The 19598-nt window shown below is 40.7% G+C and overlaps 1 protein-coding gene and 1 long non-coding RNA gene across 2 annotated transcripts in view; one reads left to right on the top strand and one right to left on the bottom strand.

The window, feature by feature from the left end:
• The window catches only part of BNIP3L (BCL2 interacting protein 3 like), a gene marked incomplete in the record, with an annotated part of 34896 nt that extends 16651 nt beyond the window's left edge, over positions 1-18245 (bottom strand). The window contains 3 exon segments of the mRNA NM_001037284.1: positions 6093-6165; positions 9960-10143; positions 18089-18245. Of these exon segments, the coding sequence (NP_001032361.1) occupies positions 6093-6165; positions 9960-10143; positions 18089-18188 (357 nt within the window).
• A 562-nt stretch (positions 18246-18807) lies between these two features.
• Positions 18808-19588, top strand: LOC144330758 (uncharacterized). Its single transcript, XR_013397209.1, has 2 exons — positions 18808-18934; positions 19451-19588. It is a non-coding gene; the product is annotated as an uncharacterized LOC144330758 (long non-coding RNA).
• The last annotated feature ends 10 nt before the right edge of the window (positions 19589-19598 follow it).

Here is a 19598-nt window from a genome sequence, read left to right as displayed (position 1 = left end):
TGGGCGATACTTGTAAGGAGGTCCATTATATTATTCTCTTTTGTATGCACTTAAAATTTTTGTAATTAGGCCGGGTGTGGTGGCTCCTGCCTGTAATCCCAGCACTTTGGGAGGCTGAGGCGGGTGAATCACTTGAGGTCAGAAGCTGGAGATCAGCCTGGCCAACATGGTAAAACCCCGTCTTTACTAAAAAAATACAAAACAAAAAAAAATTAGCTGGGCATGGTGGCGGGTGCCTGTAATCCCAGCTACTTGGGAGGCTGAGGCAGAAGAATCACTTGAGTTTTGGAGGTGGAGGTTGCAGTGAGCTGAGATCCAGCCACTACACTCTAGCCTGGGCAACAGGGTGAGATTCTGTCTCAAAAAAAAATTCATAATTAAAAAAATAAAAGGAAATAAAAGGATATGCTAAAAAAAAATGATGCGAAGTAAAACAAAAATAAGTGAGAGATATGAAGAGGAAATAAATAATAGTATTTACTGAGCACTTAAAGGGGCAAATATTATTCCAAGCATGTTACATGCATTAACTTTTTTTTTTTTTTCCTGGAGACAGGGTCTCCTGTGTCACCCAGGCCAGAGTGCAATCATAGCTTACTGCAACCTTGAACTCCTGGGCTCAATTAATTCTACCTTAGCCTCCCAAGTAGCTGGGACTATAGGTCTGTGCCACCACACCCAGCTAATTTTTGTATTTTTTAAAGAGACAATGTTTCACTACGTTGCCCAGCCTGGTCTTGAACTCCCAGGCCCAAGGGATCTCCCCCGCCTCAGCCTCCCCAAGTGCTAGGATTACAGGTGTGAGACACTCTGCACCCAGCCACATGCATTAACTTTCACCTTGCAAAAAACAACCCTATAAAAATAGGAATTATTAAAATCCCATTTTACAGATGAAGAGACTGAGACATAGATTAAATAATTGGCCTAAAGTTCCACAATCAGTACATAGCAGGGCCAGTATTCAAACCCAAGAACACTGTATAGAGAGGTCCTACTGTTAAGCACCAGGGTTGACGCTCCGGAAGGAGATTATATTTTTAGAACAAATTGCTACGCAAACATTTTCCAAGGTTTTGAAACTATGTTAGTCAAAAGTTTTCTGGAATAATTCATAATAAGTTGAGTCAGAATTTAACATCTGTCATATCACATAAAATAAAAAATGTGATTTTAAAAAATTGCTAATGATAATCTAAAGTTTCAGACCAAGAACAATTAACATTTCCAATAGCTCCCCTTTTAATAGACCCAAAAGGAGGGAAAAAGTCCTAAAAATATTTATTTATTCAGTTTTATTGATTCAGTATTATTTATTCAGTTTTCTTTTTGAGACGGAGTCTCGCTCTGTCGCCCAGGCTGGAGTGCAGTGGCGTGAGCTTGGCTCACTGCAACCTCCGCCTCCTGGGTTCTAGCAATTCTCCTGCCTCAGCTTCCAGAGTAGCTGGGATTACAGGTACCTGGCACCACACCTGGCAAATTTTTATATTGTTTGTAGAGATAGGGGTTCACCATGTTGGCCAGGCTGGTCTCGAACTCCTGACCTCAAGTGATACACGCACCTCGGCCTCCCAAAGTGCTGGGATTACAGGCGTGAGCCACTGCGCCCGGCCATATTCAGTTTTAAGGAATGTCCCCAAACCCAAGGGCCTCAAAACTAAGAAGCATTTTGACATTTTATTTTGTTTGACTACGATTCACTCTTTGACCAAAGCTGTCATTCTTTTCAGTAGGTAGCTAAGAAATGCAGAGTCTGACATATTCACATGACTCTTTTTTGACAGGTCTAGTTCTCTGTGAAATAGCTACCCCAGGACAGGAGCTTCAGACGGCGCAAAGTCAAACCCCTGTGCGTTGTCTACTGCTCTTGATAGTACCATTCTTATCTAGTTCTGCTGAACTTGGCAAATTCCGCTGAATGACACAATGTAGCATTTAGGATTAAGCTCTTTCCATTGGCTATTGAGATTACTCAGAATCATGAGTTGGCTCTTTGGAGTAACACTGAAATCATCCCAAATCAAAAACAATAAACGGTTACAATTTACTTGCAGATCAGTTGCTGTGCACACAATATCTGACTACACTCAACATACTGCAGGTGGTTTCTGTTTAGTTTCCTGCTTTGGCCTCACAGGTCTCTCTTTAAACCTGCTCAAAGATTTAACAAGTTAGTATTTCATAATTCCTGACAGAATGAAAACGCAGTAAGATTTTACGCTCTAATTTTTGTTTTCAAGAGGATGGAATTTTCTCAGTTGAGTGAAGCAAAGTTATCTCTGGACAAGTGTTTTAAAAAGAAAACAAAACAAAAAAGAACTCCAGATAAGTTTCTCAACTTATTCTAACACTTTAAGAGTGGTAAGCTTTCCCCATTTACTACCGCTCTGTGCTTCCTTTTATTAGTCTTAAATTTGCCACTTTCAGGTTTTAAACTGCCTTCCAATTCTTAGAATTCCAGAATATGGTAAAAATGTACTTAATCTAATTATGTAAGATTTGTGCTCTTAAAATCAATAATCCTCTCTCTATACCTACATCTATTCTATTCAAAGAAGATTCTGGCCGGGCACTGTGGCTCCTGCCTGTAATCCCAACACTTAGGGAGGCTGAGGCGGATGGATCACTTGAGGCCAGGAGTTTGAGACGAGCCTGGACAACAGGGCAAAACCCCGTCTCTACTAAGAATACAAAAATTAGCTGGACGTTGTAGTGCACACCTGTAATCCCAGCTTCTTGGGCGGCTAAGGCAGTAGAACTGCCTGGAAACAGAGGCTGCAGTGAGCCAAAGCCACTGCACTCCAGCCTGGGTGACAGAGTGAGGTCCGTCTCAAAAACAAGAAACAAAAACAAAGAAGATTCTGATCATTCTAGCCTGTTCTCTCACATGGAGTTCTTTATTTTCTAATCACTTATGTTTTCCTTCTCTGGTCCACCTCAAGGTCACTCTGTCCTCTAAATATGGATATTAAGCTGTATACCATGATTCACGTACAGATAAAAATCACAGTTTCACAAGAGAGAAAAAGGAGGACACTTTCCGTTTGGATCATTTTTCAGTAACACTCAACACTGTGCTGGCATTTTTTGGTCCCAGAAACACAACGCAAAAATGTCTTCAATAAATAATCTATATTGCTTCTCGGACTTTTGGCTAAGATCAAGTGAAAAAACAATCTATGGTCTGTTTTCTGATACAAAACTGAGACTCTTGAGGATGATCATCCCAAAAGCAGTTTCCTGGTCTTTTTCCTAAGTGCACACTGCCTTAGGCGGAAATTCCCCACACTATAACTCAGCAGACATTTTTCAGTTCATTCTCGTGGCTTTGTGAGCTCTCCTGTTAATCGAATTCATTTACTTAGTTCAGTAGAAAGAACAAGGGCCACAGACTGAGACCTGCTTTGAATCCTGGCTCTAACACTGACTTGCTTTGTGATCTTAGATAAGTAATTAGTACAAAGCCTCACTTTTTCCATTTGTCCATGGGGATAATATCACTGCTTTCACTGGATTGAGAACATTAAAAGAGAGGTGGGAGTAGTAACTCATGTCTGTAATTCCAGCACTTTGGGAGGCCGACGTGGGAGGATCATTTGAGGCCAGGAGTTTGAAACCGGCCTGGGCAATATAGCGAGACTCTGTCTATACAAACAAAATAAAAAATTAGCCAGGTATGGCAGTGTGTTCCTGTAGTCCCAGCTACTAGGGAGGCTGAGGCAGAGAGAGTGCTTGATCCAGGAATCGGAGTCTGTGGTGAGCTATAACTGCACCACCGCACTCCAGCCTGGGTGACAAAGCAAGACCCTGAGACACTGTCTCAAAAAAAAAAAAAAAAAAAAAAAAAGAAAGAAATTGAGCAACTAGAACATATCTAGTTAATGCTAGTGACTTTCCTTCCTCATCTTAGAAAAGCTTGAAAATGATATATAGTCCTTATAAACACATATAAAAATATTCTATAAGATGAAGTATAATAACAGTCCTTAACCTGTTTTTTTAAGTTTCTTAACCCTCAACTTTCTTCTTATTCAGGAAGAAAATCAATGTTCCCAAATCCTAAATAAATTAATTTTTAAATTATTGTTTCTTCCATTAAAAAAAAAGGCAATGTAAAAGGTTTTTGAAAGTTTAAACTATACCTACTGACAGCTCCCTTATTAAGTCTTACTCAACCGTTAAATTATCTCTCATAGGAGTTACTGTCTTTCTAAACTCTTCCCTTGGTTGAAACTGACCGATCTGATTGTCAACATAAAGTACCTCCTCTTGATGACAGCCTGTGCTCTCTTAGGGATTTGGTCCTGCAAAGGGATCAACACTGGCAAACCTACCAAAGGCCAAAAATCTGACATTTTCTTTCCTGAATTTCAAGAATTCCTTTGGAATTCCAGGAGAGATGCATTCGGCTCTAGAATTCCGTGTAAATTCAATATTCAGTTAAGCCTAATTGCACGTCTGCAACTCTGTGAGCCAGGAAAGCACTTACCAAAGTGCTCCACGGAGTTATTAAGTTCTTAAGGGAAAAATGTATGCAGAGAAGAGGAAGAAAGTCTAAGGTCAAATAAGCTTGGGAAACATTTGGTTTAATTAAACTCATTTCTTTTTTTTTTTTAAGAGACAGAGTCTTGCTATGTTGCCCAGGCTGGACTCAAAACTCCTGGGGCTCAAGGGATCCTCCCGCCTCCACCTCCCAAGTAGCTGAGACTCGGGCGAGTGCCACCATGTCCAGCTTAAACTATAATCATTTCTTTACTGCAGGAACTGGTCAGAACTACTCATGCGACTACTAGGGTGAGAGTGTGGGGGAGCCTGGGGCTGCATTACTTTCCATTTATTTGACTTCAGGACTATCTTATGGAAATTCCCTTTGAACAAACATTCTTGAAAACACATTTTGGGAAATGCTAATCTAAACTTTAAGCTTTCTGTATAAAAGGTGATATAGATTGAAGAAATCCTCCTCAGGAAAGACCACAGCAAAGAATTTGATTTCTCTCTTGGATTCCTTGGTACGCTTTCTGCTATGGAGACTTTGTATGCTTTCTTCTACATCAGCTATCACTTACTGCATGTGGCCAAACTGACATACATAAGCCAGCAACTCAAATGCTCCAGTCAGATCATCTTACTACATGAGAGCCTGCTATTATGAGCTTCTCTACAGTATAAAGCTCATCATCATAAAATAAATTTGTGCTGAATCCATAGATTTTCAACATTTCAGAGAAAAGCAAAAATAGAGCATAGTAAAGTATGGAGGAACGCTGTGGCCTTCGGAAACAGAAAGAATACTGGGTGGGTCTAAGATACGCAAAATATTTCTAGTGCTCAGGACACAGCATATTGAAAACCCTACAAAACAAGGTTTTAGTTGCAACTCATTCAAAGGTTCATTCAATATTTTTCAAGCACCCTAAATACAGGAGAAAAAGAAAATGGTTCCCATCCTCAAGAATTTGTACTCTAACGACACTTTCAGGTGATCTTACATATCAATAAAGTTAAAGGCTGGCTATAAGTATTCTAAATCATTAGCAACAATTACATACTTACCATATTTTAAGTTTTATAACACAAACATTTGTAAGATTTTAATACTATATCCCTGTTTCCAACATTGTCAACTCCTAGTAAACAATATTTATCTTCAAGGAATCCTGCATAATTTAGATAAATTTTATGTCTACCTCTTGAAATTTATCTCAAAAGTCACTGCTTTGATTTCAGATGCAAAAAAAAAAAAAAAAAAAAAGTCTTCACGTCTAGTTCTTCATCTTCATTTTTTCTGTGGTCTTAAAGCATCTATCTCAGTTTTTTCTACTTACAAACTCAAGAAACTAGCCTGGAGTATTGGCATGATTCATTATGGGCAATAATTTTCCAATTCTTTTAGAGAGACAGGGCCCCAAATCCTTAATTGTAAAGGAGTGCAACATGAACTATACCGTCCTAAATAAATTCCAAAATCAGAAATTCAGTAATAGCTTCAAACTATTCCTAAAAGTCTTCATGTTCTTTATTTTAGCAAAATATAGTTACAGAATTTCCATCTTTCTTGTTTACTATAAATCAGAATCCCCCCCACACACCTGAGAGCTATGGTCCCTGCTTGTGTGCATTTCCACATCAAACATGATCTGCCCATCTTCTTGTGGCGAAGGGCTAGAAGAGAAGGAATTTAGCTATCAGTTTTAATTCTCACTTTGTCAAATGACTTAGTCTCTACTAGAAATTAGAAAATTAGAAGTTACAGCAGTATGGCTTTGAAAAAGCAAATCAGAAAATATATCATAACCCCATACAAGAAAAATGTATGTGATATTAAATGGCTAAATGAAATTGAGCATTCTTACTCCCAAAATGTTCTGTACTTTTTCAGTAGTAATAAATTCCTTCAAAATGATAAATTTGCAAAGGAAATACTACCTACAGACACAAACTGTCACATTTTCTTATATTTACTCTTTTGTCCATTAAAGGTAAAAAAATCTTCAAATTCAGGAACTTTAGTTCAGAGTTCTTTTTCTCAAAGTTCCCTCATCATTAAATAATTCACCAGTAGTTCTCAAAGTGCATAAGGTAGTTTTCAAAGATACTTTCAGACGGTCTTTGAGGTTAAAGTTCCTTTCTTAATACTAGTAGGATTTATTTGCCTTTTTCATTCTCATTCTCCCATGTGTATAGTGGAGTTTTCCAAAGGCTACGTGATGTGTGATAGTACAACAGTTAGAATGCAAGCGTGGATGAGAACCAGCTGTTTTGTATTAAGCTGGGTGTTAGAGATTTGTAAACGTGTAAAACAATGCCACTATTCTTATTAACTTGGAGGGTTTATAGAAAATAGGTACTTTCACTAAAAAAAGTTACTTATGTTAAAATGTATTATTTTTGAATATGTATTTTCTCAGCTTTAATTTCTAATATAGTAAATATCAAAATATATGAACCCACAAACAAGTCCTTCGGGGTCCCTAATGATTTTTAGGAATGTAAAGGTATATAATGACCGAAAACTTTGAGAACCACTATTTTACTTATTTCAGAAATATTTGCTTTGAGATATTTCAGAGTGAATTATATAAGCTTATAAATTAATATAAAACCTTTATAATTGCACAAAATACATTCTTAGAACTGTAAAAATTTACAAATAAGTTTTTAGACAAAAACAACATGGTCACAAACTGCACTTGATGCAAGAGATGAACAGAATGTGTTAAGTTAATTTCTCAGCTTTATCAATGATTCCTTGTGTAAAAACTGAAAGTCACTGGGGATCCTTCACTACATACACAAACCCTCCCCCAAAATCTAAAATAGAAATAAAAAATATTTGAGGCTTAACTTGCTGAAAGGAATAGATATTAACTATAAAAGTTATCAAGAGTATGTATACAATGTTAATTAATGTACAGAAATGTTGGTGAGACTGACTCAGAAATAAGATCGTCAGAAATTTATCAGACAGATGAGGCCTAGGAGTCTTTTAGACTGGTATAACTGACATAGAAGATTCTTAAATGGGGACAGGAAAAGAGAAAAGCTGGTTCTGTATCAAACAAACATCATATATATTTAGAAAATTTTTGTCTTGAACTAGCACAGGAGTCAACCAGAACTGGGCACTCCTGGTGGCCTCAGTTTACTATCTTTGTGCTCATAACACTGTTGGGTTCACAGCTACACATCCAGTTAAGGGTCAGCCTTACACAGCCTTGACCAGGTCAAGGCAGTCAGGGTGACAAAGTCAAGAATCCTATGGAAGCATCGCTCTGCTTCTATATGCTTCTTCACACTGGCACCAACCTCTTCTCTAAACTGTTTATTTCCTCCTAACAATTTGGAATGCATTAGCGCTTCACCCATGGCACATATTAGAATCGGCTAGGGAGCTTTTAAAATATTGTGATGTCTCTACCCTGCCCCTGTCAACCAAAATGAGAAGTTCTTGAGATGCAGTCCGTGTGCTGGCATTTTTAAAAGCTCCTGGGTGAATCTCATGTGCCGTCAAGGTGAAAACCCCTGTGACAGGATGGAAGGCAAAGCAGAGCACACTGGGGTTCCCAGCTAACAATGCCTGCAGCGACACAAATATTTCTATGCAATAATTTTTAAGTTGAAAATATACATAAATCAGCTCTAGGACTGATACCCAACAACCCCAAAACTTTTCCCCCTACAAAAAACACTTCCCGGTGACTTTTCAAATACAGAGACGCATGGCAATTCAAATGACGTGAGTTTTGAAGACATTCCTTAATGGTAAAGCGTGTTAGTCGGATATCCCAGAAGAGTACTGTTGCACACTCAGGTTCTAGGCATTCTCTGAAAGATGATCACTAATCTAGGGCCTGGAGATACATAAGATGAGGGGTAGGAAAGTGTTCAAAAGCACTTGCCATGCCTCCTTCTCACAACCTAAACTGAAACATGATCATGGGAGGGTGAAGGCATATTCAGTCACATGTAATAAGATGAACAGACAGGTAAGCAGGTGACTTTTCTCTGCTCATTGACAGCACCATGTGAACAACAGGCTCATGGGCACCGTGGTATCAATGATCAAGGCCCACACACTTGACCTTAGAGTGAAAGCCTTGTTGACAGGCCATAACAAGCAGAAAACTTGAGAAACCCATCAGCGAGTTCCATAATATAAATACAAATCTTCATTCGGAAAGGCAGACTAATGCTGTAGCTACTAGAATCAAGGGCAAGCTGTTCAGAAGAGAGCCATCTGTTCTGGTTCCGCTTATGACAAGAGCCATCCCAGGCTCTAAGAAACACAGGGACAAGTAAGGGATGACACGGGGGTGGCGGGGGTGCACAGTGTGCCACAGAGCCAACAAGCCAGTCCCCCCGCTGCCTTGGCAACATGAGTGGATCATAAGCCACTCAGGAAGCTGGACATGATTTAACTCATTTCTCCTTTTTTTCACTTCTTCTGATAAGTAATAATATGTGCAATATACACAATTTTTAGAAAATACAAAAATGTTAAGAAGAAAAATATCCATACTGCATTCCTAAAGATAGTCACTGTTTACATTTCCTTAATCTGCTTCCTGTGCGTTTGCATTTTCTAAATGGTTAACATCAGTTAACAACCACCCAGAAGGTCATCCAGTGACCCATAACGCTAACAGTGGAGCTGTCACTGAAACAAGAATTTTTTAAATGTCATTTAATATCTAGCCCTTTTGGAAAAAAACAGAAAAGTTTTTACTAAAAAATAATGACCTGGTTTCATTCCACACACATATCTCGTTGTATTCTTACTCTTTCACCATAAGCAGTCCTTAATCCATGGAATTAGTTTCTTCAGGTCAAACACAGAAAAATGAGGTCTGAAACAAAACATCATCTGAGAAAGCAGAAGAGCCTTCAAAACTATCTTCACAGACCTTGGTTGGTGCTTCCAACTGTGCAAATATTGCTATAACGTGCAACGACCTGCAGGTCCCATGAGTCAAACATTTACTGAGTGTCTACTATGGGCCAGCATCATTACTATGAAGCTAATAAAAATGAAACATGGCTATTGCCCTTTGAAACGTCAAGATCTAGAAGGGAAGACAGATATATACCAAGGTAACTAATTCAAGGCAGTCTGTTATCTGTAAAACAGGGATACAAAAGAAAATGGGGGAAAATTATATTAATTCTATAAATTAGCATTTACGCCACTGAATTTTTAAACTGATAAACTGCTAAAAACAATATAATCTGGGTAAGAAAAATGACAATCTGGGGAAAAACAGTGGGCACTGAAGCACCTGTTCATTAGCTGTCTCATATAAACACAATATATATCTGTGCAATATATATTACACTGCAATGTATCAGAAGGCATATTTTGCTAAGTGAAGATTTAGGCAAATACATTTTTCCTAGAGAGAATGAGCCCTATAACCCATTCGTTTCCTGAATTCCACCAAAACATGCGTCTCACTTACCTGTCACAGTGAGAACTGCCTCTTGAACTACTCTGTCCTGATTCATGTTGTGCATCCAATAGAATCTTCTCCATGTCTCCATTGTGGATGGAGGATGAGGACGGTACGTGTTCCAGCCCCCCATTTTTCCCATTGCCATTATCATTGCCATTGCTGTTGCTCATGGGGAGCTCCACCCAGGAACCTGTTGGACAAGTCAGATAAGTTAACCACAGCAGAACTGAAATCTGTCATGTGCACACAGATGTGAACATGGTGAATCCAGATAAGAATTCTGACTCTCCTCAAACCAAAGGCAAAAGTATTCTGAAGAAAATAAGTAAGAATAAAAGTCTAAATATCTATATAGTTCTGTTCCTGAAACAGCTCATGCCATCAACTGAGAAGCAGCTCGAACTCTAAAACAACTCAGAAAATGTGTTTTCCAGTCAATATTCTCTCTGGGTAAAGTTTAATTTATGATAACACTTTACTGAAAACTCTGAGGTTGCTTTTCAAAAAAAAAATTGCTACTTTTAGTCAACTTACCTTTCATATTTTAGTTGGTGTATATATACACACACACTTTCTTCATAGTCTACCTAAGCTACTCAGCTGTATCTGCTCCAGAAATGAAATATATACATCACTTACAAATTTCATAAAAGGTCATCTAAGTAAGTTAGCAACTATATCCTACTTAGTGCAAACAACTGAGAAACTCCTAGAGAGGGAACCTAAATCCAATAGCAAAAATTTCAATTTGTACACAAATCAGGAGCATAAAATTAATGCGGCTGGTTAACTAAATCAGGTGATAATGCTAAAAATTCAGAAAAAAGCTTTAGCTCTATCTCACTGATTAGTTTCTTCACTTCCTTTGTATCTCTCGCTTTCTAGTCTTTCTCCTTTTTTATACACTAAGCATACCTTGTGAACTTGTCTTTTTTCTCTTCTCTCCCACAAGTTTCTACTTTCCAGGGTTTTCACTAAACCCTGTTGATTTGGGGGCAGAAACAACTGCACATCAGCTACAGGCAAACATGAAAAGTTTTCTTGGACACAAAGTTGAAGGGGTGGAGCCACAGAAAAAGGGGATGTACCACTGGTAATTCTGCATAGGTCTTAAAAATATTTATTGGTCCAATGAGTTTGCTAAACATATTAAGGTGCTTTAATTTTAGTAAGAGTTGAGGCCAGGTACAGTGGCTCACACATGTAATCCCAGCACTTTGGAAGGCTGAGGGACCAGGATTGCTTGAGTCCAGGAGTTTGACACTAGCCTGAGCAACAAGGTAAGACCCTGTCTCTACAAAAGAATAGTAAGTAAATAAATAAATAAATTGTTAACAGTAGCCAATAAACTAACTTCACAGTAAAAAGAGATAGTTGTATACTTTGTTCATAATTTCCATTCCTTACAATAAATTTTGTTTTAGAAAATGTAACCAAGCGGCCTGGTGTGGTCATCCCTCTAAACTCCCAGCAGAAGTGTTCGAGAGTTCCAGGGATGAACAGGGAGTTCCGTCAGTAAGTTGAAGTAAAATCATCAAAACTGGCTCAAACTCTAAAATGCACTCTAAATGTGGCGATGGCTACACCAGTTCCACAGTGAATTCAACATCACCCTCACAAGAAGGAAAGCTCCAAGGCAGATGCAGCCGGGAATCTGACCCCATCACTTCCTGTCTACCTTTGTGACCTGAGCTTCAGCTTCCTCATCTGTAAACAGAGATAATAACAACACCGGGGTGCTGTGAGGATTTAGTAGTATCAAGTGCTGGTAAACGGAAGATGCTCAGTTATACACTAGAATTTACATTTATAAGTCCTTAGAACCCTTTTCTTTCCGTTTGAGGCAGCCCCAGTGGCTACCACCATCCCATAATCACCACCAATTCCTTAGGACTCTACTGCCAAACGACAGAGCTGTACATCTCCATGGCCTCATTTTACACACACATAAAATGGACGTAGACTAAAGATAACTCAAAATGGATTAACAAATACAACTAGCAAAGCTAAGAGAGATCTAACATTGAAGATAAATTATCTAGAGTGCCTCTGGAGTGTATAAGAAATATGCCAAAAGCATCCCTAAATTTAGAGCTCTACAAAATATTTCAACTGGAGAGAAAGGGGGTGGGGGAGATAATATGTATATAAAAACAGTTTTTTTCTGACTCTCACTGTTTCTAGGATTTTCAAACTTATTTTTAAACCAATGGAACCAGTTCTTCTTGTATAGAAGCCTAATGCGTACAATAGTAACAAACCAAAACCCAGAGCTGCTCTGACAGAAGCAGAGCTAAGGAACCAGGAGTTCCAGATGGGTCTCTGTGGAAGCCAGTCTTCCCTAAAATACAATTAATGTTCACTTGAAGTAGCTGATCAAAGAGAAAAAAGGGTGTAACAAACAGTATCAGGTTTTCTGTTCCTTACTTTTGTCTTTCTTTTGAGACAGTCTTGCATTGTCACCCAGGTTGGAGTACAGTGGCAAAATCACAGCTCACTGCAGCCTTGATTCCTGGGCCCAAGCAATCCTCCCACCTCAGTCTCCCAAGTAGTTGGGACTACAGGGCACATGCCACCATGCCCGACTTATTTATTTATTTATTTTGTAGAGACGGGGTCTCCCTACATTGCCCAGGTTGGTCTCAAACTCCTGGGTTTCAGCAATCCTCCCACCTCAGCCTCCCAAAGTGCTGGGCTTACAGGTATGAGCCACTGCTCCCAGCCTGGTGTTTACTTTTTTGAAGGACTTTCAAATCAATGTCTGGATCCTATTTTCTTCATTAAAAACACATAAGCAATCATAATCTAATATATACTTTAGGAACTTGAAAGAGACATACCTAGAAGAGCTTAGTAAAAGTGATCTATGCTGTGGCCTCCACACCCTGTAGCATAACTGAAAGCACTTCTACTTAAGGCAGACAATTTGTACTTGGCATACACTGGTATAGTTTGGTCAGGGGCTGAGACTGAAGCCAGGCTCCCACTCTCAGTTACAGCTGTTACCCTCGCACAGGGTACTTAACCACTTTGTGCCTCAGTTTTCTCATCTATAAAACAGAGATAATAACTGTATCTACCTCGAAGACTTTGTTAGGAGGATTAAATGAATAAAGCACCCAGAACAATGAGAAAGGTCCCTAAGAAAGTTTTAGCTACTATAACTATATTCTGTATCATAGAAAAAGCATTCCTTACTGGAAAAATGTGTTGCTAGAAAACGTAAAGATCAGTACATGAAATTAAAAATTAACATCTCTCCCAACCTCCCATTCCTTCTCCCAAAAGAGCCACTTTTCACAGTTTCACATGGAGACTTGCAGAGTTTTTTCCAATGAAATATAGGTCTGTTTTTGCTTTTGTTTTTATAAAGAAATAGAACTGTACCATACACACATACTGACATATTCTGTAAGTCGTTTTTCAGATGTCTTCCCTCTCAATATATACTGACATTCTTTCGAACAACTGCATTGCATCTCATCTTTTATAAAGATATACCATACTTTAACCATTATCTAAATGGCAATGGTTAACCACTACTCAGATGGTTGTTTCTAATACTTTGTTATTACAATCAGGGCTTCAGTGAACATTCTAGAGAATAATTTGACAATATGTATTAACAGCCTTAAAAGGGTAGATTTCCTTTAACTCAGTAATTCTCTTTCAAAAATATCATCTATGGAAATACATAGTGGGTGCAGAGAAAGTTATGTACATAGGCATTAATTAAGAGGCTACATATTAATCTTTTGAGTAACATACAAAAAAACAAATATGTCTTCCTCAACAGATGAAAAACACATCCGTTTCCCATCACCTGATTCATTCCTGATTTACAGCCTCAGAATTTCTTAGTGTTCTAACTCTACCAATCCTCACAAAGTCCCTTTTTACTTGCAAAGGAAACAAGGCTAGATAAGAGGTTTGTGCTGTCCAAGCAACACAAAGTAGAAAACAACCACAGAGTGAATTCTCTTCCTAATAATCAAGCTTGCAAACTAAAAGCTGGAAAGCTTTCTCTATTATTTAAAAGACTTTACAAACTAAGAGCCGTTCCTTACGCCAATTTGTACATAATATGCAATGACATGAGGTATTTTCTGGTTTGGGTTTTTGGGAATGACTAAGAGATTCAGAGAAACTTCTGTGAAAGCTTCTCCATTCTCTAATATAATAGATCGTGAAGGGTGGTCCAATAATTGTGATTATACTCATTGCTGTATGTTGCATAATCTTTACAGTTTTATAATCACTAGTTCAATCCTCTCTCAAGAAGAAGAGGAGAGGAGCTTTGGGACAAGGGGAAGAGAGAATGAAGAGTATTTCTCCTCATTTTTCCCCCTAACTTTTAAAGGCCCACATGTAACTCTTTTCAAATTTCATTATGTTTACATTCTTTCCTCAAAGCTTTTCATTCATTATTGAAAGGAATCCAGACCAGGCCAACAAGAGTCACTGGCATTCTTCTTAAAAAAAAAAAAAAAAAAAGTTGGTCTTTTTGCAGAGAAGTATGTATTTACACACAAATTACATAGGTATTCAAAACATTATGAGGCAGTGACAATACATGAAGGTCTTAACAGCACTCTTCATAAACCGGAAAGCAAGGACATCGTGCTTGAAGACGTTTCTATTTAAAAAAAAAAAAAAAAAGGTTTGTGACCAGCTTGGGCAACAAAGTGAAACTCCATCTCTACAAAAAATAAGTTAGCTAGTGACCAGCCTGGGCAACGAGGTGAAACTCCAACTCTACAAGAAATAAAATAATTAGCTGGGTGTGGGGGCGTGCACCTGCACTCCTAGCTACTTAGGAGACTGAGGCAGGAGGATCACTTAAGCCCAGGAGGTCGAAGCTGCCATGAGCTATGACTGCACCACTGCACTCTAGTTTGGGTGACAGAGCAAGACCCTGTCTCAAAAACACAAACAAACAAACAAACAAAAAATTTGAAAAGAAAAAAAAGGCTGTATTTCTCAATAACAAGAATTACACTACGACTTATACTACTACTTTGATTTTCCTTATTCGACCAATTGACTCTTATTCAAATATTCTTAAGGAAGTTGATAGTTTTCTTAACAATAAAACAAACTGGACAACATCCTTTTGACTTGGAAGGAGTTTGGGTATTTGCCCTGTAATTTTTAATGAAAGTGAACAGTCTCTCCACAGCGGTAAAGTTAAAAAAAATCACAGAAATACTTCATTATTCAAATATTTCAATAATTTGCCATTGAAACTCTGCTTTGTTCCCTGAACCAAAGATAAAAAGTCCCAAACCCAAGAAAATCTGTACATTTCATCTCCTGTTTTTCAGTTGTGCAACTTTACCCAACAAAGTCCTTCAACTTATCGCAATTTGGATAGTACTAGGCGCCTGAATAAGTTGTTTTGCCCAATGCCCAAAAATCACTTCAAGGAATCAATGAGGCTTCTTGTTTTGTTCAGTGCAGTGTTGTGTAATGAGCTAAAAAAACGAACAGAGTTAAGAGGAAAGAGGGGAGTAATTAAATATGGCATTATCTAAAAGCTTTTCAGAAAGCTCACCCTATCCCACGTAAAATATTTTCTATCTAGATTTCCCAAAGCAACATTTTGATATCCCATGCAGGCTGAGTACTTCCACCTCTGTAAGAGTTGATGTCAACCAAGCAGGAACCGACTGGCCAAAGACATCAAACTCCTCATAGGTCTGTCAGACTCCAAGATAAACAATGACATATGGCTCAGCCCTTTTTTTTTTTTTTTTTTTTTTTGAGACAGAGTCTCGTTCTGTCACCCAGGCTGGAGTGCAGTGGCCCGATTTCAGCTCACTGCAACCTCTGCCTCCCGGATTCAAGCGATTCTCCTGCCTCAGCCTCCTGAGTAGCTGGGATTACAGGCGCCCGACAGGCCAGCTAATTTTTGTATTTTCAGTAGAGAGGGGGTTGGTCTCTCACCATGTTGGCCAGGCTGGTCTCGAATTCCTGACCTCAAGTGATCCACCCGCTTCGGCCTCCCAAAGTGCTGGGATGACAGGTATGAGCCACCACGCCCTGCCTGGCTCAGCCCTTATTGTTGTTGTTGTTAAAGGGTCAAAGGAAGATGAAAATCCCTTAGATTTCAGTGAAATCATGTACACCTACCAAGTATCTTCACTCATAAGAAAATTGCACAATTAAGAAACAGAATACTAAAAAGAAACAGAAAGGTGGGCCACCTTTGTGAATTAGGTAGAATAACACACTGACAAAATAAGACACACAGACCAGCAGGAGGTTCTGGACCACTGAAAAGAAGTCCTGAAAAGAGGCCGGGTGTGATGGCTCAAGCCTGTAATCCCAGCACTTTGGGAGGCCCAGGCGGGCTAATCACGTGAGGTCAGCAGTTTGAGACCAGCCTGGCCAACATGGTGAGAGACCAACCCCCTCACTACTGAAAATACAAAAATTAGTCTGGGTTGGTGTCGGGCGCCTGTAATCCCAACTACATGGCGAAACTTCGTCTCCACTAAAAATATAAAAATTAGCTGGGCGGGTGGCAAGCATCTGTAGTCCCAGCTACTCAGGAGGCCGAGGCAGAAGAATCGCTTGAACCTGGGAGGTGGAGGTTGTAGACAGAGCGAGACTCCATCTCAAAAAAAAAAAAAAAAAAAAAAAGCCCTCCCTGAAAACAGCAGTAGACAGGCTGAACATGACAACCTCCGCTTTGCTCCCAGCCAGTTGTGAACTTGGACCAGGCTCTTAACTCTAGACCTGTTTCTCTACAGGTAAACAACAGGAGGCAGTTAGCTAGCTCTGAAGTTTTTCCCATTCTCAAACCTAAGACAGTATGCTAAACATGGGCAAATAACTTAAAATTGCATAGGAATATGTGATACGAGTAACGTTTAATGACTCAGACATTCATCCTAATTTACTGTGGGAAATAACATAACCGTCTTACATTCTGGAATGTAGGACACTTAAAGGTTTTGGGTATTAACCCATCAAAAAACCTGGAGCAGCAGCATCCGTCTTAAAATCTCCAAACTCCGTTGCTACCTGGTGACGGCTGAAACTCTCTTCCCTAGAATAATCTTCAGGCCACGCTGGAAGCATCTCCCTCTTACGAAAGATACTGCATGACCTTTAAGCATCCAAGCGGTTTTGAAAAGCCTTCATCTGGCCATATGCTCGCTACCCCCATTATCTCTTTCCCAAGAGTTGAATTAAAGAAAGGTTAGGCAAGAACCCTTCCAAGAAGGCTCCCGGTTCTCACGACCAGGAACAATCTGAGGACAAGATGTCTGGGCAGTGGAATGTTATGAAAAGACCCTGGCCTGGGTTGTCCATCAGCCTTGCCCGTTAACTTTCAATTGCCCGAGTGCGTTTTTAATTCCGTTTCTTTAAATGCATGGCCCCAGACTCCCTGACGTGTGCAGTCCCGGGTGGTTCAGGAGGCTGCTCTCAGGTTTACTGGGCGCACAACCTCATCGCTTAAAAAAAATCACTTGGGCAACTTCGAGAAAGCTAATAAAAAAAAATTAAAAAAGGAAAAAGGAGAAGCAAGGCACAGCCTCTCACCCCACACGTGACTGAAGCCCCTAGACCAGCAAATGAATTTTCCTGACAAACATGTGGCAACAAAGGAATGCTCGCTGGGGGCTCCCGAGCCCGCCAGACGCTGCCCGCCCGCGGGCCCCGCACACCTGATCCCAGACACGTCCCGCGGCATCCGCCCGCCCCGCCCCGCTCCCGCGCGTCCATCCCCCGGCGTCCCCGCCGCACGTCCCCATTCCGGCCCACGTCCCCTCCGCGGCCCGCTCCGCCCACCTGGCCTCCCCGCCCCCCAGGCCCGCCCCCGCCCCGCCCGGCTCCGCTGCTGGGGACCACCCCCAGCACCAGTGGGATCCGCGCTACCCGCGCCGCTCCCGGACCGCGAACCCAAACGGCCCCGGCCCATGACCCCAGGAGGCAACAGAGAGGCCCGGAGCAAGGCAGGCGCCCATCCTCCTGACAGGTGACGGGAGCTGTCAGTCACCCGGACATCACCGGCCTGGGCCAATGAGCTGCCTTCTCCTCCCGCCTCCCGCGCCGCGCCGGTGGCGGCGGCCGGGGCGGCTCCTCCTCCCCCATCCCCTTCACCAAGCCCTCGGCCCCTCACTCACTATTGAGGCCGGCCGGCTGCGGCAGAGACTGGCCACTTTCCTCGCAGTTGTTGTTGTTGTTGTGCAGGGGCGGCGGCGGCTCGACTAGGTGGGACGACATCGTCGGACAGCTGGCAGGGCTCCGGCAGCAGCAGGACCGTCTCAGGCTCTCAGGCAGCAACACAACAAGCCGAGTCCCCCGCCCCCTTTTCTGCGCCTGCGCTGTCCCTCCCCTGCCACTGACGTCAGGGTCCGCCCAGGCCACGTGATGACAACACAACAAGCGACCGGACGGGGCGGCGGCGTTCCCCTGCGGGTCCCGGACGTGGAGACGCGCGAGTCAAGCTGACGCGCGCGCCGGGAACGAACTCTTGCGTGTGACTTGGGATGACCGGATGGGATGAGTGATGACAATGGCACTGCGAGAGAGGATGAGAAGAAGCGGAATGAGGAAGTGCGCTCCTGTGTTAGCGCCCGTGCCTCCTCTCACACAGGCTCCATAGTGCTTCATCCAGCCCTGCACATGCATCTGTTTTCTACTGCTTAGGACTCACTCCTGCAATAGGTGTCTTGGGGACACAAAGGAAGCCCCAAACCCAGGTGCTTCCACTTGTAAACTCCAAATAAAGCTGCTGAAACATCAACACTCCATACGGGAAACAAGGGAAGGCCGCCCCCAAATTTAATTGTTATAGAATTTTTAAAATGTCGATTACAAACACACCATCATTGTAAAAAAGAAAGAGAGAAAGAAGAAAGGGAAAGAAATAAAAAAGAGAAAAATTCAGGAAAAACAGAAGAAAGCAATCACCCAAATCCCATCGACTAATCGATTTCTGGGACATGACGTGGGAAGCCGTTTATCCTGTACGTGGATGACATTTAACTATTTTCCTGAGCACACCTCCTACTTCACGTCTCCATGTCTTCGCCCTGTCTCCTTGGTCTGATTTATGAGTCACATATGTTTCTCTCAGTCTCTGACTTGTCTTTTAATTTTTTTTTCACTGTGTAGAAGCGTAAGGTTTTCATGTAATCAGATTTATCATTCTTACATGACTTGGGGAGACTTTCGCACCAAAATAATTAATCTATAATTCCCTTATAACTTTTTCTAATTTTCTTATAGGCTTAAATTTACATTCAGAGCTCTAATCCATCCGAAATTTATTTTCCATATGCTGTAAATGATTTAAATTCAATTCTCAATTTTGTAGCCCATTGACCCAATAATATTAATTTTAAGCCATCCTTTCTACCCTGATTTGAAATTGTACCTTTGTCACTCTCTGAATGCCCACAAAATTGTGAGTCTGTTTCAGGGCTATCTACAATACCTCTGTTAGGTAACTATTAAAGTTTCTCTTCGTTTGTCTTTTTCAGATGTTAATGACTAGTTACTCTTCAGATGAACTTAAAAATGGACTTGTCCAAGATTGACCATGTATTGGCAATTATTGAAGCCATGTAATGCATTATTCTTCTAATTTTTAAATATATTTGAAAAATTCCATGCTAAAAGGTTTTTTCT

The sequence above is a fragment of the Macaca mulatta genome, chromosome 8 (assembly GCF_049350105.2).
Source record: "Macaca mulatta isolate MMU2019108-1 chromosome 8, T2T-MMU8v2.0, whole genome shotgun sequence".
NCBI classification, from domain to species: domain Eukaryota; kingdom Metazoa; phylum Chordata; class Mammalia; order Primates; family Cercopithecidae; genus Macaca; species Macaca mulatta.
Note: the sequence above shows the minus strand (reverse complement) of the source record. Positions and strands in the feature narration are given on the sequence as shown.